General features: G+C 39.8%; 1 protein-coding gene and 1 long non-coding RNA gene across 8 annotated transcripts in view; both read left to right on the forward strand.

The window, feature by feature from the left end:
- The window catches only part of LOC115179500 (zinc finger protein OZF-like), a 103,267-nt gene that overhangs the window by 15,591 nt on the left and 61,591 nt on the right, over positions 1-26,085 (forward strand). For 2 of the 7 annotated variants that reach the window (XM_029741062.1, XM_029741065.1), the window contains one exon: positions 2,123-4,337. The exons of 3 other annotated variants lie outside the window; for them this stretch is intronic. In XM_029741062.1, the coding sequence (XP_029596922.1) occupies positions 2,123-3,489 (1,367 nt within the window). In that variant the 3' untranslated portion in view covers positions 3,490-4,337. Of the gene's footprint in view, positions 1-2,122; positions 4,338-26,085 lie in introns of those variants that run through there. 2 more of the 7 variants (XM_029741063.1, XM_029741066.1) reach the window with 2 other exon arrangements.
- Positions 23,674-24,416, forward strand: LOC115179581 (uncharacterized). Its single transcript, XR_003872960.1, has 2 exons — positions 23,674-24,258; positions 24,372-24,416. It is a non-coding gene; the product is annotated as an uncharacterized LOC115179581 (long non-coding RNA).

The raw sequence follows: 26,085 nt of genomic DNA on the forward strand, positions 1-26,085 counted from the left end.
ATGTAATGTTGTGTTAGCTAATCCAGGTGTATCATTTAAAAAAAGTTTTCTAATGATCAATTAGCCTTTTTAAAATGATAAACTTGGATTAGCTAACACAACGTGCCATTGGAACACAGGAGTGATGGTTGCTGATAATGGGCCTCTGTACGCCTATGTAGATATTCCATAAAAAATCTGCCGTTTCCAGCCACGATAGTCATTTACAACATTAACAATGTCTACGCTATTTCTGATCAATTTGATAAGCAATTTTTTGTAAAATAAAATTTCTTTCAAAACAAGGACATTTAAAAGTGACCCAAAACGTTTTTTTAAATGTAGTGTATGTCACCCGGTACAGCCAGAAGAGGACCGGCCACGCCTTTGAGCCTGGTTCCTCTCTGTTTCTTCCTAGGTTCCTGCTTTCTAGGAAGTTTGTCATAACCACTTTGCTTCTGCATTGTATGCTCTTTTGTGATTTTAGGCTGGATTTCTGTAAAGCACTTTGACAACTGCTGATGTAAAAAGGGCTTCGTAAAATAAATTTGAATGACATGTACAGTACCAGTCAAAAGTTTGGACACCTACTCATTCAAGGGTTTTTCTTTCTGAATTGTAGAATAATTGTGAAGACATCAAAACTATGAAACATTATATATGGAATAGTGTAGTAACCAAAAAAGTGTTAAACAAATCAATATATTTGAGATTCTTCAAAGTAGCCACCCTTTGCCTTGACAGCTTTGCAAACGCTTGGCATTCTCTCATCCAGCTTCATAAGGTAGTCACCCGGTACGCATTTCAATTAACAGGTGTGCCTTCGTAAAAGTTCATTTGTGGAATATTTTTCCTTAATGCGTTTGAGCCGATCAGTGGTGTTGTGACAAGGTAGGGGTGGTAAACAGAAGATGGCCCTATTTGGTAAAAAAACAGGTTGATATTATGGCAAGAACAGCTCAAATAAGCAAAGTGAAACGAAATTCCATCATTACTTTAAGACCTGAAGCTCAGTCAATCTGGAACATTTCAAGAACTTTGACAGTTTCTTCAAGTGCAGTCGCAAAAACCATCAAGCGCTATGATGAAACTGGCTTTCGTGAGGATCGCCACAGGAATGGAAGACCCAGAGTTACCTCTGCTGCAAGGGATAAGTCAATTAGAGTTACCAGCCTCAGAAATTGCAGCCCAAATAAATGCTTCAGAGTTCAAGTAACAGATGCATCAACTGTTCAGAGTAGACTGTGTGACTTAGGCCTTCATGGTCGGATTGATGCAAAGAAACCACTACTAAAGCACACCAATAAGAAGATACTTGCTTGGGCTAAGAAACACGAGCAATGGACATTAGACCTGTGGAAATCTGTCCTTTGGTCTGATGAGTCCAAGTTTCAGATTTTTGCTTCCAACCGCCGTGTCTTTGTGAGACGCAGAGTAGGTGACCGGATGATCTCCGCATGTGTATTTCCTACCGTGAAGCATGGAGGAGGTGTGATGTTGTGGGGGTGCTTTGCTGGTGACTGCCTGATTTACTTAAAATTCAAGGCACATGTAACCAGCATGGCTACCACAGCATTCTGCAGCGATAATCCATTCCAGCTGGTTTGGGCTTAGTGGGACTCATTTGATTTTCAACAAGATGACCCAACACACCTCCAGGCTGTGTAAGGGCTATTTGACCAAGAAGGAGAGTGATGGAGTGCTGCATCAGATGACCTGGCCTCCACAATCACCAGACCATAACCCAATTGAGATTGTTTAGGATGAGTTGGATTGCAGAGTGAAGGAAAAGCAGCCAACAATTGCTCAGCATGTGTGTGAACTTCAAGACTGTTGGAAAATCATTCCTCGTGAAGCTGGTTCAGAGAGTGCCAAGAGTGTGCCAAGCTGTCAAGGCAAGGGGTGACTACTTTCAAGAATCTAAACTACAAGCTATTTTGATTTAACACTTTTTTTGGGGGGGGCGGGTTACATGATTCCATATGTGTTATTCCATAGTTTTTATGTTTTCTCTATTATTATTATTATTCAATGTAGAAAATAGTAAAAATAAAGAGAACCCCTTGAATGAGTAGGTGTGTCCAAACTTTTGACTGGTACTGTATATTACGCCAACTGCCTGGTTCTTCTGATGTTCACACAGGAGATCATGTTGAGACATTCTCTACATCCAGAGAGCTACAGCAGGAAGATCACAGAGCTAAGAGATCTCACCACTGCCCACACTGTGAGGAGATTTTCCCAATTCTATCAAAGCTAAAAATCCACCTACAAATACATACAGGAGAGAATCTGTATTTCTGCACTGACTGTGGGAAGAGATTCAAAACATCAGGGGTTCTGACAGTTCACCAGAGAGTACACACAGGAGAGAAGCCTTACTCTTGCTCTGACTGTGGAAAATGCTTCATAACATCATCTGCGCTAAAAGTTCATCAAAGATCACACACAGGAGAGAAGCCTTACTCCTGCTCTGACTGTGGAAAATGCTTCATAACATCATCTAAGCTAAAAGTTCATCAAAGAACGCACACTGGAGAAAAGCCTTACTCCTGCTCTGACTGTGGAAAGAGTTTCTGTCATCCGAGCCACCTAAAACAACATGAACGTATACACACAGGAGAGAAGCCTTACTCCTGCTCTGACTGTGGGGCGAATTTCTCTCAACTGGTCCACTTAAAAAGTCACCAAGGTATACATAAAGGAGATAAGCCGTACTCCTGCTCTGACTGTGGAAAGAGTTTCTCTCACTCGAGCTACCTAAAACAACATGAACGTATACACAGAGGAGAGAAGCCTTACTCCTGCTCTGACTGTGGAAAATGCTTCATAACATCATCTGAGCTAAAAGTTCACCAGAGAACACACACAGGAGAAAGGCCTTACTTCTGCTCTGACTGTAGGGCGAGTTTCTCTCAATCGAGCCACCTAAAACATCATGAACGTATACACACAGGAGAGAAGCCTTACTCCTGCTCTGACTGTGGAAAATGCTTCATAACATCATCTGAGCTAAAAGTTCACCAGAGAACACACACAGGAGAGAAGCGTTACTCCTGCTCTGACTGTAGGGCGAGTTTCTCTCAATTGAGCCACCTAAAACAACATGAACGTATACACACAGGAGAGAAGCCTTACTCCTGCTCTGACTGTGGAAGGAGTTTCTCTCGACTGAGCAACTTTAAAACACATGAACGTATACATAAAGGAGAGAAGCCGTACTCCTGCTCTGACTGTGGAAAGAGTTTCTCTCAATCGAGCCACCTAAAACAGCATGAACGTATACACACAGGAGAGAAGCCTTACTCCTGCTCTGACTGTGGAAGGAGTTTCTCTCGACTGAGCAACTTTAAAACACATGAACGTATACATAAAGGAGAGAAGCCTTACTCCTGTTCTGACTGTAGGGTGAGTTTCTCTCAAATGGACCAGTTAAAAAGACACCAAGGTGTACATAATAGTAGCCTCATCAGTTCTCTCAGACCAGCTAAGATTAGTCACTCCACTTAATTCTCATCTCATAAAATAATTGGCAACATTGAGTTGGATCAAATGAAGAAAGTGTAGAACCCTATTGTTTCTCACTGTGAGAACAAGGCAGAGGAAAGGGAGCGTCATAGAATGTTAGCCTCTTTTTACTGATCAGTGTACATCTTGTCAGTTTTGCTGTGTTTTTTTTAGCCCACGTCCGTAGACACATCCCAGCTCTACTAGTACTGCACCTGTCGACGACACAAGTTGTTCTGCTTCCACGAGCACATCCAATGCTAGCATCAGTAATTCTACATTTGTTGTTTGCCCAGCTAGCATGGACACTGCGGCTGCATCAGAATCACAACTGTCAGAGCTACTGCCTGCTTACTCGGGAAAGCACCAAACAACAGACAGGGATGTTGGACCATCGAAGAGGTGCAAATATGATGAGACCTACATTGATTTGGGATTTACTTATATTGGGAATAGTGCCTTTCCTCAGCCACAGTGTGTTATCTCACAACTCGATGAAACCTTCACTTTTGTGAATGCAGACATTTAGAAACAAAACATGCCAATTTGAAAAATAAGCCACAGGAGTTTTTTAGCGAGAGTTGAGACGACTTTCCAGTAGTAAGACATGTATAAACCAACAGATGCCATTAATAAGAAGGGGCTAGAAGCATCTTATATTATGAGCTACTGAGTGGCCAGGAAAGGCAAGCACCATACTATTGTGGAGGACTTAATTCTTCCTGCTTCTGCGGATATGACTGTGACAATGCTGGGGGAAAAAGCCAAAAAAGCTATACTGTTTCATGATGCATCAGTGACATGGCAGATGTTTTGAAACAATTACTGCTTTGCGTACAAGCCAGTGAATTCTATGCGTTACAGCTGGATGAGTCAACAGACATGGCGGGCCTGGCACAGCTCCTGGTATATGTCCGTTACGTTTTTGGAGGGTCAATTAAGGAAGACATCCTCTTCTGCAAACCACTTGAAACCGAGACAACAGGGTATCTTTTTAAAGTACTGGACAGCTTTGTGACATCAAATGGACTTTGGTGGTCAAGATGTTGGTATCTGTACTGATGGCGCAAAAGCCATGACAGGGCGACAGTGAAGTGGTAACACGCGTGCAAGCAGTTGCTCCCAACGTTACTTGGGTACACTGCAGCATCCACCGAGAGGCTCCTGCTGCCAAGGGAATGCTTGACAGCTTGAAAGACGCTTTGGACACTACAGTGAAAATGGTTAACTTTGTTAACAAGGACAACACACAGGTCTTTCCATCATTGTATGATTTTGTTTGTCTGAAAATGAACTCAAGCTTACGGACAAGGTCAAATGTGATCTAGCGAAGCACCTGAGTGAGTTTGGTGTGTAATTACGCAGATACTTTCCTGAAACGGATGACACAAACTGGATTCGTTACCTCTTTCATGCCCTGCCTCCAGTAAACTTACCGATATCTGAACAAGAGCCTCATCAAAATTGCAACAAGCGGTTCTGTGAAAATTGAATTTAATCAGAAGCTGCTGCCAGATTTCTGGATTGGGCTGCGCTCAGAGTATCCTGCCTTGGCAAATCGCTCTGCTAAGACACTGATGCCCTTTGCAACCACGTACCTATGTGAGAGTGGATTCTTGGCCCTCACTAGCATAAAAACTAAATACAGGCACAGACTGTGTGGAAAAGGATTTAAGACCGACTCTCTCCAATACAACCCAACATTGCAGAGTTATGTGCATCCTTCCTATCAAGCACACCAATCTCACTAACCTGTGGTGAGTTATTCACAATTTTCAATGAGCAAGTAAGGTTTTATATGTAAAATGGCTAAATAAAGAGCAAAATGGATTATTATATGTGCCCTGGTCCTATATGAGCTCTTTGTCACTTCCAACGAGCCTGGTTTTGACAAACTGAAGCCTGTGTGACAGGCTAACAATATTTGAGTGTGCTGACCCTGGTACGCAGCTGGAGGTTGAATGTTTGAAGAGGTACGGGACTATAAACATTTTGGGAAACGCTGGTCTAGATAATCCCAGTTCCTGCTGTGTCATGCTGATGGGATACTAGGGTATGGAGAAAACCATGAGTACATGCATCCATGCCGTGTGTCAGCATTGCAGGCTGGTGGTGTGTTTTCATGGCACACATTGGGCTCCTTGATAAATTGGAGCAACGTTTTAATGCCACAGGATGTCTAAACATCATTGCCAATCAGGTGCATCCCTTTATGCCAGCAATGTATCCAGCTGCAAATATATTTTTTTCATCAGGATTATGCCCCATGCCACAAGGCTTGTCCAGGAATGGTTCCATGGAAACCGTGACAGTGAATTCAGCTTACTGCAGTGGCCTGCCGAGTCACCAGATCTCAATCCAATTGTGCATCTGTGGGAGGATATGGAACGAGCTATTCGGAGTAGAGATCCACTCCCAGCCAACCCGACACAACTGTGGGAAGCATTGGAGTCATCGTGGCCCAGCATCCCTGTGGGTTTCTTTCCACACCAGGTGGAGTCCATGGCCTGACGAATTGAGGCTGTTCTGAGGACAAAGGGGATTGCAACTCAATATTAGGAAGGTGTTCCTAATGTTTGTATACTCAGTGCCAAAGGAAAGTATTCAGACACCTGGACTTTTTCCACATTTTGTTATGTTACAGCCTTATAATAAAATTGATTAAATTAAAAAAGTCCTCAATCTACACACAGTAGCCCATAATGACAACTTGAAAAGTTTTTTAGGGGGCAAATAATAAGTATTCATACCGTTTGCTATGAGACTCAATTGTTCTCAGGTGCATCCTGAGTCCACTTTGTAAATTCAATTCAAACAGGCACACACCTGCCTATATAAGGTCCCACAGTTGACAGTGCATGTCAGAGCATGGTGAAACATGGTGGTGGCAGCATCATGCTGTGGGTTTGTTTTTCAACGACAGGGACTGGGAGACTAGTCAGGATCGAGGGGAAATTTGAACGGAGCAAATTACAGAGATCCTTGATGAAAACCTGCTCCAGAGTGCTCAGGACCTCACTGGTCCACCTTCCAACAGGACAACGACCCTATGCACACAGCTAAGACGATGCTTACAAATATTTTTCAAAAACCTGTTTTTTGCATTGTAATTTTGGGCTGTTGTGTGTAGATTTGAGGGAAAAAACTATTTAATAAATGTTATAATAATGCTGTAATGTAACAGAAGGTGGAAAAAGTCAAGGGGTTTGAATACTTTTTGAATGCACTGTATCAGATAAAGATGATGTGATGATCAGTTTTCAGCATTAGTTTCGGTGGATTATTTTTATATTACCAAACACGTTTTGTTTAATGATAAACAGGCTATGATTTGACTAGTTATTATTAAATTGTATTTTATTGCTAGATTCATTGTTCTAGTCATTGATTAATTAATTTTAATAACTGTTGAAGTTAATTGATATTAATTTGTTCTGGGCAACATCTGCTCTTGTGGATAATTTTAAATGAAACAAACTGTTTTAAATGAAATGGTGTCTATATATGAACCAAATTGATTTGATCCCATTCTCACAAACAAATGGCGTACACTGTGTATATACAATTGTTGACATCCGATGGTCATTCTTATGGTGGGTTGCAAAATGCAGGATCCTTCCAAGTTGAACCCACCAGAGGGGGACTGTCATAACTGGCCTGTGAGGATCAGGTTACAGTGGATCACGGTTCTACAGAGATATCTCTCCCTCCCGAAGAGGGGGAGAAGTATAGAGGGATTGATGAGGGGGGTTTATGACCTCACGCCCATCGTAAATTATAAGGCAACAGCCCAACTCCATTCTGTTCTCTAATGTGAGAGACTGGAATGTCTGTGTGCCTTAGGAAGAGTTTACAGCTCAAAACTACACAACATCAAATAAATGGACTTTGGGACATGTATATTTGATCAGCCAAATGGTGGAAACAATGATGGCTGGAATATGAAAATGAATGTCTATTTTATGATGTTCTTAAAAGTTAGTTGAGGATGTTATAACGAAAACATTAACTTGAAGAGTTTTCATAATGTATATGTGATGTTTACATACTTTGTGTAGAAAATATGCAGATGAAAGAGAATGTTTTGGTGATAAGACTGATTTTAGTTGTCTAAACGAGATCATAGTAAATCCTAATACCTTGCCTTGTAACTAGCTACACCTAGGGAACCCAGAGAGTGTGTCATAAAGATGGAAACGCCCCTTTCTACTCTACGGTATAAAACATGAGTTAAGAATTGACATATCAGACTAAGTTGACCATGCGCTGCAGCCGAGGTCTACAACTAGTCGTGACCCTGAAACGCAACACGAGGTTGAAGACAAAGTAAATCTCTGAACAATCAAGTTTATGGTGGAGTAGCTATTCTAAGTTCTGTATCTAGGAAGTTGAATTTAAGCAGAACCATCCGGCTATTCTTTTCAAGTCACCGGTTGTCTACACGGCCCTCTTACCCACGCCGGGAGCATCCACACGGCTGATTAGCCTCCTCAGAAGCCCACTCTCACAGAACAAGTGCAAGGAAACTGACAACTAAATGAAAGGACATTGTGACATCGTTTGGAAAATCAGAGACTTACACCTGAAGACGAATGACCAATGCATTGGCCAAACCTTTCCCACTAAGCGGAAGTAGACCCACAAAGAGATACCTAACAGAGACCGTAAATACATGCATTACACTTTTTACCCATAACCGGGGCAGTTCAGGGCAAGGTGTTAGTGCTGAAACTAAGCATAGTTTACAAATGTATCCAAGTGTTGAATTTCTCTCTTGCGCTTTCTCTCTCAATCTCTCTGTAAATCTCCATCTTGTGTTGGTCCACTAGGGACCTGTTGCCATTGTATGAAGTTTTAACCAATAACCTGGACTGTTTGTGTATATTTATCTTATGTTATCATTTAACTGGTTAGTAAATAAATAATCAACTCAATTTGTGTGGTACGGAATATTTAGTGAGACCCGGGTTTGTGCAGATTTACTAATTATATGACATTCAGAATGAGACTGAGGAAATGAATTAATTGGTGACTGCTATGAAATCTATGTTTTGAGTTAATTCGGGAAATGTTAACGCATTAAACAAACTTTTCCCGTGGTGCTTCAGGTTACTGAGTTAATTGTTACATGATTAATTTAATCACGTAATAATAAACAGTTAATTATTCAATAAATAGCATGTCATTGCATTAATGACAACGTCACGACATATTGATGCCCCTGTGCGAGGAATCTAAGATAAAACTTGGCCTCACTGTTGAATTCAGTCCATAGGAATTGTGTAGCAAGTTACTTATACACCAATCAGGATTATTGTTGAGTGGCGTGTGTGGTTTTTCTTTTTCACTCAGATACTAGTGGAGCAAGATTGACTCGTGTTGTGTATCTGACACAAATCAGTGTGTAGGGGATTTACTGAATGCTATGAGCTAGGGCGTATGTACCACCCGATGCAGGCATTCTGAGAAAAATACTAGTTGGGCCCAATGTAGTGTTATTTCTGTCTATCGCGTTCAGGAGCGAGTAGACTTGGTCGTAATTATTTTCTCGAGCGTGGACATAGAGCCAGCCGATTTAAAATTTGAGTAGATATTGGCTTGACCAAGTTAGTAATGATCTCTGTCTCGCGTTTTCATTGGTGCGAGTAGACCAACGGCGTATTTGTGTTTTACGCACGTTCCGGTTAATCGCAAAAAATATTGCTGAAAGATTGAACGTGAGACGTCACTTAGTAAACCCGTTCTCTTGTTGGAGGGGACTTTTGTTGTGCGGAGTCTGACTTTCCAGCACAAGTGAAGCTAAGCATTGCACCAAATGTTAAGCTAACAAGGGGGACAGCCATTTTTGTTTAACCCTTTGTTCAAAGTGAAATCCCTTGCCGTGCGGGAATCCCATGTGATTTCAGCTTGTGCTATCAGTGACCTCTGGTGGTGAAGAATCGCCAGTAATTGTTTTAAAATATTTCAGGTTACACAGTATGATATGATTTTCAACGTTCTACATAAACTTAGATTAAGCAACGTTTTCAGGTTAATTTAAAGTTTAATTTTCAAATAGTCTAGACAGGTATGATTCATCAATAACATTATTTAACCTCTCTGGGCTAGGTGGGACGCTTGCGTCCCACCTACTCAACAGCCAGTTGAATCCCGTGGCGCATTATTCAAATACCTTAGAAATGCTATTACTTCAATTTCTCAAACATATGACTATTTTACAGCATTTTAAAGACAAGGCTCTCGTTAATCTAACCACACTGTCCGATTTCAAAAAGGCTTTACAACGAAAGCAAAACATTAGATTATGTCAGCAGAGTACCCAGCCAGAAATAATCAGACACCCATTTTTCAAGCTAGCATATAATGTCACATAAACCCAAACCACAGCTAAATGCAGCACTAACCTTTGATGATCTTCATCAGATGACAATCTTACGACATTATGTTATACAATACATGCATGTCTGTTCAATCAAGTTCATATTTATATAAAAAAACAGCTTTTTACATTAGCAGGTGACTAGCATGTGACTAGCATTCCCACCGAACACCTCCGGTGAATTTACTAAATTACTCACGATAAACGTTCACAAAAAACCTAACAATTATTTTAAGAATTATAGATACAGAACTCCTCTATGCACTCGATATGTCCGATTTTAAAATAGCTTTTCGGTGAAAGCACATTTTGCAATATTCTAAGTAGATAGCCCGGCATTACAGGGCTAGCTATTTAGACACCCAGCAAGTTTAGCACTCACCAAAGTCAGATTTACTATAAGAAAAATGTTATTACCTTTGCTGTTCTTCGTCAGAATGCACTCCCAGGACTTCTACTTCAATAACAAATATTGGTTTGGTCCCAAATAATCCATTGTTATATCCAAATAGCGGCGTTTTGTTCGTGCGTTCAAGACACTATCCGAAAGTGTAAATAAGGGTGACGAGCACGACGCATTTTGTGACAAAAAAATTCTAAATATTCCATTACCGTACTTCGAAGCATGTCAACCGCTGTTTAAAATCAATTTTTATGCCATTTTTCTCATAAAAAAGCGATAATATTCCGACCGGGAAATCGTTTTTTAATACAAAGAGAGTGAAAGTAAAAGCATGCTATCCCCTCATGCACGAGCCTCAGTCTGATGGCCCTCTGATAGAGCACTTGCCAAACGCGCTAATGTGTTTCAGCCTGGGGATGGAATTTCATCATTCAGCTTTTTCCCGCCTTCTGAGAGCCCATGGGAGCCGTAGGAAGTGTCACGTAACAGCAGAGATCCCCTGTTTTGGATAGAGATGATCAAGGAGGGCAAGAAATGGTCAGACAGGCCACTTCCTGTAAGGAATCTTCTCAGGTTTTTGCCTGCCATATGAGTTCTGTTATACTCACAGACACCATTCAAACAGTTTTAGAAACTTTAGGGTGTTTTCTATCCAAAGCCAATAATTATATGCATATTCTAGTTACTGGGCAGGAGTTGTAACCAGATTAAATCGGGTACGTTTTTTTATCCGGCCGTGCAAATACTGCCCCCTATCCCCAACAGGTTTTAAATTGAACAATTACATTTACGAGCTCATTAGAGCCAACTCCCACATTAGTGATCTGGTATTGTTGTAAGTCCCGCCTTTGCTAGAATCCAGTGGGATTTCAGCTTTCAGGGATAAGTGGTGGTGATGAATAGCAAGTAATTACATTTTTTTACATTTTTATAGTTTCTTTCTTGTGACAGCAACCATATGCTCAAATCAAATTTTATTGAGTCACATGTTAATGCGAGTGTAGCGACATGCTTGTGCTTCTAGTTCCGACAGTGCAGTAATATCTAACAAGTAATCTAACAATTCCACAACTACCTAATACAGACAAATCTAAAGGGATGGAATAAGAATATGTCCATATAAATATATGGATGAGCGGCATAGGTAAGATGCAATTGATGGTATAAGATACAGTATAAACATATGAGATGAGTATTGTAAGATATGTAAACATTATTAAAGTGGCATTATTTAGAGTGTCTAGTGATCCATTTATTAAAGTGGCCAATGATTTGAGTCTATGTAGGCAGCAGCCTCTCTGTGTTAGTGATGGTTTTTCAGTCTCTCAGTCCCAGCTTTGATGCACCCGTACTGACCTTGCCTTCTGGATGGTAGCAGGGTTAACAGGCAGTGGCTTGGGTGGTTGTTGTCCTTGATCTTTTTGGTCGTCCTGTGACATCGGGTGCTGTAGGTGTCTTGGAGGGTAGGTAGTTTGCCCCCGGTGATGTGTTGTGCAGACCGCACCACCCGCTCGAGAGCCTTGCGGTTGAGGGTGGTGCAGTTGCCGTACCAGGCAGTGATACAGCCCAACAGGATGCTCTCAATTGTGCATCTGTAAAAGTTGGTCAGGGTTTTAGGTGACAAGCCAAATTTCTTCAACGCTGTTGCAGAGGAACTTAAACTTTCCACCTTCTCCACTACTATCCTGTCGATGTGGATAGGGGGGGGGGTGCTCCCTCTGCTGTTTCCTGAAGTCCACGATCATCTCCTTTTGTTTTGTTGACGTTGAGTGAGTTTGTTGCTCACGTTTGGTTGGATACAGTACAGCGTTGTAACAATCTCAACTGATTGGATATCACTGTCTCGTTGACGATTTAAAGCCGACAAAGACAAACTACTGGCAGCCGAGGAACTGCGTTTGAGAACAGATTAATTGAAAGATCTGGCTTAGACTTATGATAAAGAACATGAACAAACTCTTGACCAAGTCCATATTCTACAGGAACAAATAGTTTTAGGCCAAAATATATACGATGAAGTCCACGCAAAACTAGATGAATCTGACGAGCTAGCTAAAAACAGGGGCGAGCAACTTGATGCCCTACACTCAAAGCAATAATGTTCTATTCCAAAAGCTGCAGACCAAAGACGATCAGTTAATGAACACATTTACCAAGTTGGATGACAAAACAGCGGAACTCCTTGAAGTCGCTGATTCAATGAACGATGAGAAAGCCCAAGTGAGAAAGTTGGAAAACGTGATCTCTAAGCAAAAGGAGGACATCACATCACTTAATCTCTTGCTTCGCACTCGAGACCTCTCCCTGAAACCATGACAGATAAGTATGAGGCCGAGCGGAGCAAGTGCGACACCTACGTGTTTAAGATAAACACCATCTCCCAGGTGGACTCTGCGATACAGCAGAATACCACCCTAGGTATCATCTAGAGGAACTCCAGAACAGTCACGCGCTATCACGGGACTACCTTAACGAGCAACCTAGCTCACAACCAGAGCTCAGGGAATGAAGGAATGTAGACGACAGGAGATTTCAGACTTCACCTCTCTTAGGGGTCCCTCCGTCTTTTCCTCTTGACCATTCGGCCCACAGTAACCTGGCGCCCCCTCGTCAACACAACCAAATCTTGGCTTTTCGGACCACAATTCCCCACAGGAGGGTGCAGATGCTCCCCGCGCACTTGGCACTTGACAAAATCGTCAAACTTCAGCATCTTTGACCCCGGTCCAGGAAAGCCAAACGATACAGCCGTTCTTAGCAGACATAGAGGACACCTTGGATGACTACCCCAAAGCTACATATATCGACAGGCTTTACCTGTTGAAGCTAACGTCTAACAGACATGTGAGAAGGTTCACCCGTCTACAACAGCAACACGTGCAAAACGACTACGCTCAACTTGCCACGGCTTTGAAAATAGAATTCAGCGGTTCTGAGACTCGCAAACATGATAGCTCATTGGCTAACAATGTCAAACAAGCACGAAATAAACACTCACAAGCCTACTATCATTGTTCAGCTTACTTTGGCATGCTCACTGAAACAGGAATAGAAGAGCTATTGCCTTTCAAACAACTGTTTCTGTCGAACATGTATCCCAACTTCATTGACTTCTTGGGCCCTACTGCCCACATTGCCAAAGGGCCCTTTGCCAATTTTGTCACTTCTAGAGCTTGCGAGCACAGCTAAGAGACCGGACAACTTGATTTTCGAGCTCGATCCAGATCGACTGGGTCGGCCTAGTTGCCAGATGCGAGAATTATCTCCTCACAGTGACTTGCGCATTGACAAAGTAGATGGAGTGCCTGCCCGCAACCAATGACACAGCGGAAAGCACGGCCATTCTTTTGCTCAACCACATTCAGTCCTTTCAGCCTGCCAGGAGAAACCGCTGACGGCAACAGAGGAACCCACTTTTCGGCAGCTGTAATGACCGAACAGTGGTGGCTCCTGGGAGTCAAAGCTAAACTACACATTGCGTACCACCCTAGGAGCTCTGGCAGGGTAGAAATGAGAAACCAGACAATCGTCAGAATCCTGAGGAAGTATGTGGCAGCCAACCACAAAGATTGAGACCTCAAACTCCCACTGGTACTGATTGTGATCAGAGCCACACGCAACAGGTCTACGGGAATAACACCAATCGAGATGATGAAGGGCCGGCAAATGACACTTCCACTGCATCTCCTGTACCAACCGGGAGATGTCGCCGCAGCCACCGCCTACACGGCTCATCAACACGTGACGGACTTGCGAATCCACCTCCAAACTACCTTTGCGTACGCTCAAGGAAAGTTGGAAAGAAGTGCAGAAGGTGACGACCCATTTATGACAAAAAGGCCTCAGGTGTTCGAGGTCGGATTATATGTGGTACTACATATACACCAAACCCGCGGGCATTGCGGCAAAGTTCTTGCCCCACTGGACGGGGCCACACGAGATTGTGGTGTAACTGTCACCTGTAGCTTATCAAATCAGGAAAGGTCGACAATCCACCACGTTAGTGGGTCCACAGGAACCAAATTGTTTTATACTCCCCCATGTCAGCCAGCACCGAATAGACAGAAACCTAGCAAGGTCAGAGGTACTAAGACAAGTATTAAATGACCTCAGCTGATCCCTCCCAGGAGATCAGTATGTTGCAGGACAATATCAACAGTGACAACGAATGTACACTACCGTTCAACAGTTTGGGGTCACTTATAAATGTCCTTGTTTTTTTTTTAAAGAAAAGCAGTTTTTTTTGTCCATTAAAATAACATCAAATTGATGATCAGAAATACAGTGTAGACATTGTTAATGTTGTCCATGACTATTGTAGCTGGAAACGGCAGATTTTTTATGGAATATCTACATAGGCTTACAGAGGCCCATCATTAGCAACCATCACTCCTGTGTTCCAATGGCACGTTGTGTTAGCCTTCCCTGTAGCTCAGTTGGTAGAGCATGGTGTTTGCAACACCAGGGTTGTGGGTTCGATTCCCACAGGGGGCCAGCACAGAAAAAAAAAAATGTATGATATGTATGAAATTGTATGAAATGTATGCATTCACTACTGTAAGTCGCTCTGGATAAGAGCGTCTGCTAAATGAATAAAATGTAAAAATGTAAAAATGTGTTAGCTAATCCAAGTTTATCATTTTAAAAGGCGAATTGATCATTAGAAAACCCTTTTGCAATTATGTTAGCACAGCTGAAAACTGTTCTGATTGAAAAAACATTAAAACTGGCCTTCTTTTAGACTAGTTGAGTATCTGGAGCATCAGCATTTGTGTGTTCGATTACAGGCTCAAAATGGCCAGAAACAAAGAACTTTCTTCTGAAACTCATCAGTCTATTCTTGTTCAGAGAAATGAAGGCTATTCCATGTGAGAAATTGCCAAGAAACTGAAGATCTCGTACAACGCTATGTACTACTCCCTTTGACAGAACAGCATAAACTGGCTCTAACCAGAATAGAAAGAGGAGTGGGAGGTCCTGGTGCACAACTGGGCAAGAGGACAAGTACATTGGAGTGTCTCGTTTGAGAAACAGATGCCTCACAAGTCCTCAATTGGCAGCTTCATTAAATAGTACCCGCAAAACACCAGTCTCATTGTCAACAGTGAAGAGGCGACTCCAGGATGCTGGCCTTCTAGGCAGAGTTCCTCTGTCCAATGTCTGTTATTTTGCCCATCTTAATCTTTTTCTTTTTATGGGCCAGTCTCAGATATGGCTCAGCATCCCGGAGTCGCCTCTTCACTGTTGACGTTGAGACTGGTCAAGTATTCATTAAATGTTTTTTTTTTTTTTTACATGGCTAAAAGAGAAATAATATAATGTTTACAGGAAACTCATTCTACAAATATAGAGTAGGTTGAGTGTAAAAAGGAATGGGAGGGAGAAATATTTTTTTTTCATGGTCAAAGAAACTCAAAAGGGGTGATTATACTAATTAATACACATTTTTATCCGATTGTGCAAATAGATCCGTAAGGAAGATGGATTATTTTAAATATGCTATTGGATCAAAAACAGATCTGACTAATTAATCTATATGGGCCAAACAATGATGATCCACACTTTTTTCAAAAATATATGTAATAATCTATTGAGCTCACAAGCAACAAAATCTGTTATTATGGTGGGAGATTATAATATGGTTTTAAGTACCTCAATGGATCGTAAAGGAAATCATTCTGCAAACTATCACCCTCAAGCATTTAAGGAGATTACAAAGATCATGGATACATTAGAACTAGTGGATATATGGTGGTTGAAAAACCCTGACCTAGTGAGTTATACATGGAGGAGGCTTAATCAAGCTAGCCGTCTTGATTACTTCCTAGTCTTGTTCTTGCTGGCATCAAAAGTATCAATAGGAGACCAAATGCAATCGGACCACCATCTAATTGGCCTTCATATAGCTCTTACAGAATTTCCACGTGGACAGGGATATTGGAAATGTAATCAAAGCCTATTGGATGACAATTTGTTCTTAACTAAGACAATATAATTCATAATTGACTTTTTGTACAACGTAGGTACAGCAGATCCTCTTATTGTATGCGACACTTTCAAATGTACTTTCAGAGGCCATTCAATACAATACTCATCATTAAAACAAAAGCAGTTTAGGTCTAAAGAGATTAGACTAATAAAGGAAATAGAGGAAGTAACAGAGCAGGTAGATGGTAATGGAAACTATTATAGAGGCACAAAATATGTTAGTGGAAAAACAAAAAGAACTGGAGGTACTTATTCAAGAACGATCAAGTGTAATGTATTACAAAAATAAAGCAAATTGGATGGAAAATGGGGGGAAATGCACACAATTTTTCTTGTATCTTCAACACAGAAATTCTACCAGAAAGAATTTACAGAAACTCATTAAAATGATGGAGTTATCCATGATTCACCAAATTATATTTTGAAAGAGGAAGCAAAATATTTTAAGCAAATGTTTTCTTTTCAGTCTCCTCTATTTCCACTGTTAACTGTATGGATTTATTTTATAATAATAATAATAATAATAATAATAATAATAATAATAATAATAATGTAAAATTAACACATTTACAGAAAGACCGGTGTGAAGGCCAACTTACAGAAGAGGAACTTTGAGGCAATAATATGTTTTCAGTCTGGAAAAAACACCAGGGCTTGACACTATACCAGTAGAGGGATATCAGACCTTTTTGATGTACTCAAAGATCCATTATTAGCATATTTTAATTACTTTTATACAAACGGTAGACTTTCAGGTCCTCAACAAGGTCTGATTTCATTACTACTAAAAAAGGACCCAGGTGGTAAGTATAAAGATCCTGTCCATTTAAAAAAACTGGAGACCTCTAACACCTCAATGATGTGATGTGAAAATCCTGTCGATGCATAGAATAATAGAATAAAAAAGGTTATAACAGATATTGTTAATCCTGATCAGACAGGTTTTTTATATGGACGATATATTGGAGATAATATACAACAATTACTTGAAACAATTGAACATTATGAAACATTTAAGATACCATGTCTGGTCTTCATAGCAGATTTTGAAAAGGTTTTTGATAAAGTATGATTAGAATTTATATGTAAATGCCTGGAATACTTTAACTTTGGTGAATCTCTTATACAATGGGTTAAAGTTATGTACAGCAACCCCAGATGTAAACAATGGTTACTTCTCAAAGTATTGAGCTTTTAAGAGGAGTAAAACAAGGCTGTTCGTTGTCTCCATATCTATTTATCATGGCCATTGAAATGCTAGCTATTAAAATTACATCCAACAAGAACATCAAGGTGTTAGAAATCCAGGGGATAAAAACAAAAGTGTCAATGTATGCTGATTACTCCAATTTTTTCTTAAATCCGCAATCTGGATCCCTGCACAGTCTCATTGAAGATCTTGATCACTTTTCTAGCACCTCTGGATTAAACCTAATTATGACAAGGTTACCATATTACGTATTGGATCATTAAAGAAATGTGTTGACACTACCTTGTAGTTTACCAATAAAATGGGCGAATGGTGAAGTAGACATACTTGGTATTCACATCTCAAAAAATATAAATTCATTTACCACAATTAATTTCAATAGAAAGTTAGCAAAAATAGATACGATTCTGCAACCATGGAGAGGTAAATACTTGTCTAGTTGTGGAAAAATTACATTGATTAACTCTTTGGTCCATCACAGTTTACTTACTTACTAATAGCATTGCCTACTCCAGATGATTTGTTTTTAAAATCATATGAGCAAAAAAAAAATTCATTTTATTTGGAATGCTAAGCCAGACACAATTAAATGTGCCTATTTATATAATGAATATGAGTTTGGGGGGCTACAATTATTAAATAGTAAAGCTTTAAACCTCTCACTAAAAGCTTCACTCATACATAAGTTATACTTAAACCCAAAATGGTTCTCCAGTAGATTAAGCAAAGCTCATCCTTTGTTCAAAAATTGCTATTTTGCCTTCATACAGATTACAACTTCTCATTTCCGACTAATTGAAAATGAAATTATCACCCTTTCTTTAAACAAGCCATAAAAAGCTGGTTACAATTTCAATTTATCCTCCAGAAAAGATAGAACAAATGTAATGGTTAAACTCAAATATATTGATTAATTAAAAACATTCTTTATGGATTTAAAAAAAAATGGTATTATATTTATTAATGATATTATGAATAGAAAGTGAGGAGTTATATCACATATGCAGTTGTCGAAAATATATGGGAATATCTTCTCAATCCAAACTTAGAACCAACTGATTGCAGCACTACCACAAAAATGGAGGAGGCAAGTGGAAAAGGGAGAAAGTAGGGAACTTGTTTGCCTGCCATATATTAAAGATACAAATTGGCTGAAAGGAATTGGTATAAATAGAAAAATATACCAGTTTCATCTGAGGACAAAAATGTTGACAGCTGCGCCATACAGGTTGCAAAATAAATGGGAGGAAATGTTTGATGTACCAATTCCATGGCACATGGTTTATGAACTCGTACAAAAAACTACAGTTGACTCAACACTTAGTTTTTCAATTTAAATTATTATATAAAAGTATTGCCACAAACAGAATGCTATATATATATGGGGAATACAACAATCTCAGCTCTGTAGATTTTGTTGCGAAGAGACAGAATCAATAGATCACTTATTCTGGTATTGCCCCTATGTAGCTTGTTTCTAGTCACAGGTTCAGGAATGGTTAAAAATCCACAACATGCACTTAAAATGAACCTTACAAATAGCAGTGTTGGGCGATCTGGAAAGCCATAGGCAATCAATAAATAATACAATAATACTCGTAGGAAAGGTTTTCATCTTTAGCTCACAATCTGTGGATAATATACGATTAAAAAGATTCAAACATTTTGTAAAACATCACAGCACAATTGATAAATATATGGCACATGGAAACCAAGGGCAGTCTATGGTGAGAGTGGCTGAGGGTTGGTTTTAAAGAGTTTGTTTGGTAATGTATTGTTGTTATATATAAAAGTAGCATGTATGTTAAATAGATTTTTTAAATGATTTGGGAAAATGTATGTATATGTAGCAAAAAAGGCTGTAAAAAAAAAAAAGGCGGACAAATAGGGGTTAAAAAATAAAGAATTATAGAAATTACTCAAATATGGCTGACTGAGAGGATAATAACAAAAAATTGCAATTAAACATTGTTTTTATTCAAATAAATTATAGCCATAGCTCTTGTTTTCCTCATCTTCAGGTTCACCCTCTCAAACTTGGTATAGCCTAGGCCTATAGTATAGTCTATGGATCATGTTGGAAGAGAGAAGAAACCTCTGGGAGGAGGTCCGGAGGGATCCACCCCAACGACACTAACCACAGTCCTATCTCACACACCTCTCCGCTCACGCTGCTCTGAACAGGCAGGGCCATGACAATACCAGTAAAAAGAACAGACCTAGGTCCTCTGAGAAATAGACTGATTGTTTATCTTAGAGGTGGTGAGTGGTGACTCTGCCTAGTTGGAAGGTATAAATATGTCATTGTGTGACTTGTATGTTGTATTTACAGCTGACGTATCCAGTAGGTTGAATAAATCTGGTGTGTGCTTTTACTAGTTGTCAATCTGAGTTTCTCCTCTGTTCGTTCAGAACTTAACAATCCTTTTATTGAGACCACACTTTGCACACTTGATATTGCACACCCAGCAGAGAATCAGGAAGGAGGGGCATCATGAGATATAATAGGCAACTAATTCTCAAACTCTGAGCAATGTGACATTTTATTGATTGCAAATTACATGACATTCCCTGAACTAAATGTAGAAATACTAAACCCTCCCCTTGACTGAAATCTAAAAAGAATGACACTCCCTCATTTTCCTCCAGGTAACAATTATGTAAATTTCACCTCTCCCTAAGCGACGCTTGTTTAATGATATACATACTTTGAAACTACTACATATGTTTATTAAATTGTCTTTTAAAACTAGATGTATTATTTTCGTCCTTGATGATGAAGAATGTATTTGGATAACTGCATGGAACTTGATTGATCCGCTAATGAAAAATAAATATTCTACATTCTACTGCTCAGCCTATGGGTTATCTATACAGAAAATGTGTTTGTTTAATTGATAGCATGCTAAATAATTTAAATGTCTATGTATCTACTCAATACATGTCACTACACCTCTACATGCCAATTAGCTAGCCCCCAGTATGTTCTACAATGCATACAAATAATGTTTTGCACTATAAAGGACATGTTTTCAAATGTAAATAAATGTGAAATAAAACAAATGTATTTGTAATTAAAAAAAAATTTTTTAGTGTTTTCTATGGTGCCAAAGTCCAGGGATAATATTACTACCACAATTCAAGTATGATCCACTTACTATTGGGGAATGGAACCAGAGAGGAAGCTTGCGTTTCCCTTTCCATGCCCCATTGTTCAGAGTGAAAGAGCTGTGAACTCACCTGTGTTGATCCACATCTACCACAACCTTTGCTATTGTGTTAGTAAGCACCACAGCATTTTAGGAAGCCATTGTTCAAAATGTGTTCATACACACAGTAACAATGGGAGGGGGTGTGGCATGAACAGGGGAGGACCAGGAGGTTGAGCTCAGACTTCTATTTCGGACTGGGATCCTATCCAGAGTTGACAGATTAACAGTGAGGACAAACCCAGCCTGCCTCTCTCCTTCCACACTGAGTATAAACCTACAGTCACTGGGTCCTGATTGTGACAGTGGAGCCCAGTTTGCACTGCAGGATCGAAAGTTGGTATCAGTGAAACTGGAAGACTGCAGTCAAACAATGGAGCTGAATGTCATCATTAAAGATGAAGAGGAGGAGAACATTGGGAAATATTTCATTCATGGTAAAACCAGGTTCTAGCTTTAAATGCTATTCATGAATTAAACCTCTAAGTTATGACCCAGTCTATTGCTATGTTGAATTATGACATTACACATCCATGAAGAACTTCCAACTGCACAAATGTAGTTATGAAAGTTCAATCAGTAAGGCTGGTCTGAATGGTTCGTCACTTCATTCATCTAGTAAACTCTATGGTGCAGTTCTGCTGACACAGATTAAGCCTAATCCTAGAATAAATTCCGCTTTTAAATTGTACTAACTGAAATGGCTTTTCTCAGACATGGTTTAAAATAGTCTCAGACTTGTCCTAGTCTAGATTTAAAGTCAGGATTATTTAATCTAGATCTAACTAGTGTGGACCCATGAGGGCCTTCAGAGAGGGCTAAGGCTTGATAAAAATGTATATATTTTTAAAAATAAAATTTCGTTTTAATTTGTATTTCGTTTTAACAATAATTGTATTAATTTTCTGATTTAATCTCTTCAGTTGTTGCTGGAAAGAGAAGGGTTAACACTGAAGAGAAAAAAAATATCCAATCAGGATTTTCTTTGGTGGTCTCTGGGTAGAAAAATCTAGCTAGCTCAGCCAGCCATAAGCAAGAGTCTTTGGTAACAGCATATAGAGTGTGTCTGAAAGTGGGCGTGTTGACTGAAGTGGGAGGATCAACAGAGGTGGGTGTATGGAAAGTGAATCAGCTAATTGAGAAGATTTGTTGCCACTCAAGACCGTTTTGTGTGGCTGATTTGATTGTTGCACAACCAGTTGATTGTTTGACAACTGTAGCATTTTATCTAAGTATAACCCTAACCTTTTCCCTAACCTTAACCTCATTATCCTAACCTGCCACGTTAATTATCCTAACCATTTTCCTAATCTTAACTTCATTCTCCCAACCTGCTAGGTTAATTATCCCAACCTACCAGGTTAGTTCTCTTAACCTGCTATGTAAACATTACGCTGATCAGCATGTACCTGGGTATGGTTGGTCTGACCAATAATGGAGTGCTGATGTTAAAATTCCACCTTTCCAGAAACAAGTCTCTCACCGTTGTCGCTTGTTATAGACCCCCTTCAGCCCCCAGCTGTGCCCTGGACACCATATGTGAATTGATTGCCCCTCATCTATCTTCAGAGTTCGTACTGTTAGGTGATCTCAACTGGGACATGCTTAACACCCCGGCCGTCCCACAATCTAAGCTAGATGCCCTCAAACTCACACAAATGATCAAGGAACCTACCAGGTGCGACTCTAAATCCGTAACCATGGGCACCCTCTTAGGTATCATCCTGACCAATTTGCCCTCTAAATACACCTCTGCTGTCTTCAACCTGGGTCTCAGCGATCATTTCCTCATTGCCTGCGTGCGTAATGGGTCCGCGGTTAAACGACCACTTCTCATCACTGTCAAACGCTCCCTAAAACACTTCAGCGAGCAGGCCTTTCTAATCGACCTGGCCCGGGTATCCTGGAAGGATATTGACCTCATCCCGTCAGTAGAGGATGCCTGGTTGCTCTTTAAAAGTGCTTTCCTATCCATCTTAAATAAGCATGTACCATTCAAAAAATATAGAACTAAGAACAGATATAGCCCTTGGTTCACCCCAGACTTGACTGCCCTTAACCAGCACAAAAACATCCTGTGGCGTTCTGCATTAGCATCGAATAGCCACCGCGATATGCAACTTTTTCAGGGAAGTCAGGAGCCAATATATTCAGTCAGTTAGGAAAGCTAAGGCTGGCTTTTTCAAACAGAAATGTTATACATTTTATTATGAACGCATTAGATTGACGGTAACAGTAGTCAGATTAGGCTACAGGTAAAATAAATGTTAAAAAACACTGTCTGTTGTTGACAACCATATTCAGTTAATATTCATATTTAATTCAGTGATTGAAATGATGAGCCCATCCCTCAGTAGCCTATTCCAGCAGGCTATTGGGAAACAAGCACTTCTTATTGAGGAATTGCCTCGCATTCCTGTTGAACAAATTAGTCTGGAAATCTGAAGTAAGCAAGCTGCTAAATCGTTCAGTTTACATCTTGCCTACATCTTGTCTAGGCTACTGTAGACTATCTGAAATGATATGTAGGTCTATCAGGCTACCTGCCTTTATCCAAGCAAACTATGTCAAAATGTAATTAGAAACATAAACCCAGATTTGAGTCTGTTGCCTATGTCTTTTGAAATGACAAGTCAATCTCGCAAATAGGTCATTTATAACGGCTGTACAATCTGGCACATAATAACTGCACAATTGCCATACATTTTTATGTTCATCCAAATGTTTCTTGCTCAGAGATTTCGAGATCCTCTGCCAGCTTTCATCTCTCAAACTCTCCTTTCGGATTTATCTATAGTTATGCACATGTGCAAAGGGTATTTATTTACAATAATGAACCTGATTCAAGCCCAGAATGCTGATTGGCTGAAAGCCGTAATATATCAGACCATATACCAGGGGTATGACAAAACATTACTTTTTACTGTTCTAATTACGTTGGTAACCAGTTTATAATAGCAATAAGGCATCCTTGGGGTTTGTGGTATATGGCCAGGCACTCCGCGTTGCGTTGTGTTTAAGAACAGCCCTTAACCGTGGTGTGTTGCCCATATACCATACCCCCTTGTGCCTTATTGCTTAATCAAGTCAACATTCATTGATAGAAAATGATCTGGTGAGTTTAATAAAGGTGTTATGTAAAGGTCGTATAAAATGTGTTATATCTGGAGTTTCCTCGGACAATGAGGTTCATCTTCTTATGCAGAAGATTCCTGGAGTGTTTGGAGCACTAAACCGTGTGTAGATGGAAAGAAGGAGGAAAGTCAATCGGTTTTACTGATGTTGGAAGAAGAGTATCAACCTACTAATCGTTTTGGTATTTATTAGGATCCCCATTAGCCGCTGCAAAAGCATCAGAATTGTTCACTTCTTTCCTTAACTTCTCAAAGCCCGGCTTGGTCTGATTCCCAAGCGTTCTCGCAAGTCTCGCGTTGTTGCGTCTCTTGGTTTAGGAACTCTGTGGCTGTAGTGGGAGAACAGGAAGTTCCGGCCAGGCGCGCATCATTCTTCATAACTAAGAAAGCGCCAGAATTGTGCAGTAGAGACGATTACTTTTGTCTCCGTTTCAAATTGATTGCTACAGGTTTGTAATTGCACGTTTAAACTTTCTAATATCGAAAGAACATGTCATAAAAAACGTTAAGGTATTATCACGTTTAGTTAAGGTTTAAGGTTCTATACTTGTGTCAAACTGAGTGAGTGAAGAACGCAGTCAAACACGAGCTGAATGTCAACATTAAAGATGAAGAAGAGGAGAAGATTGGGAAATCTGTTTCTCATGGTAAGAGCTGGTTCTATCTAACTAAGTTTGTTATTCATTCCAACTTCTCACTGTGTATGAAAAGTTACTGTAGAACTGTTTCATGATGAACTGTTTCAATGAGAAGGTAGATGTTTTTCCTGTGTTGCTCAGTTGGTAGATCATGGTCCTCTCATCGCCAGGGTTGTGGGTTCGATTCCCATGGGGGACCAGTACGAAAAAAGTATTAATGTATGCACTCATTACTGTAAGTTGCTCTGGATTTGAGCGTCTGCTAAATTACTAATGTAAATTTGCAGAACGTGAGGAGATAAAGAACATTCCTTTCTTCATTACATCTGTCACATTATTATGTAGTTTACGGTAGTCCCCCAGTCACGTGGTGTTTGATGACAAACACACAACGAGAAGAGACCGGAGCCTTGTGAGTCAGTTACTGTTGTGCAGCATGCGCCATCTAATTACAGTATGGAATTCACAACTAAATGTTTGCCAGCTAGATATCTTACAGCTGTTAAGTAAACAGTCTACAGTGTGTTAAATGCTCTGCAGTTGTCTATTTGGTTTGCTAATTTAGTAGCTAGTTAGCTACCTAGCTAAGTGGTTAGCTTCTTCTAAAATCAAGCATTCGCTTGGTAACAGCAGAGAATGCCCTCCTGGATCAAGAGCCCTGCAGGCTAATATTCGTTTGGGGGTGCAGCAAACTGAGTAGTGTTTTTGAGTTACCTGTATATTTGTATAGTTTGTCAGAAACTGTACAAAATGTTCGCAATGCGCTCATTAGCATTTAGTATTCTCTATGAGGATTCCTTAGTACTTGTTAGCATTTTGATAGCATTCTGCTAAGTTACTTTTTAAACAGCTGTAGTCAACTTGTGCTCTAGGTAATAGATAAAGCACATCGCGTTTATAAATTTGCCCGTTTAGATAATTTTTCATAATGAAACTTACCGGTACTAGTTTCCCAAAACAGTGGTCTGAGCCAATAACGTGAGTCAAACGGTGGCTATAAAATATATTTTGATTTAATACTTTTCTTTTTGGTTACTACATGATTCCGTATGTGTTATTTCATAGTTTGTCTTCACTATTATTCTACAATGTAGAAAAATATTAAAAATAAAGAAACCCTCTAATGAGTAGGTGTTCTGAAACTTTTTACCGGTAGTGTATATCTGCAGAAATAAGACCGATCCTGCTTGTGTTGCCTGTTTGTTTTTAATAGCCTTCTGATTCCGTGAGCACAAAGCCTCACGCAACATGCCGGATAAACAATTTAAAAAATTCTGCTGTTTTTTTTATCTTTGCTATGCTGTAATAAAGGCTTAACCAAACGTTTCAGACTCAGTTATGCTTATAATTTATTTAGTGTTGTTTACATTGTTCCAAATAGTCAGAACATTTTCTTGTAATCTAACAGCACCTGTTTGGCACACATAATATGCACACAGTGTTTGCTCCTTACCTTCTTTTTCTTGATCTCCAGAATTTTCCACAACTAGTCACATTTATTCCACACATCTGACTTCCCCTTTACCTCCTGAGCAACCAGTAAACATTCTCCCGTTTCGAGTTTGTCACGTCCTCTGCACCATTTTGCTGTTACAGTGTTTTGAGTTTGTTATAACCAATTTATTGATGTGATTATGA

Source organism: Salmo trutta, chromosome 39, assembly GCF_901001165.1.
Source record: "Salmo trutta chromosome 39, fSalTru1.1, whole genome shotgun sequence".
Lineage (NCBI taxonomy): Eukaryota > Metazoa > Chordata > Actinopteri > Salmoniformes > Salmonidae > Salmo > Salmo trutta.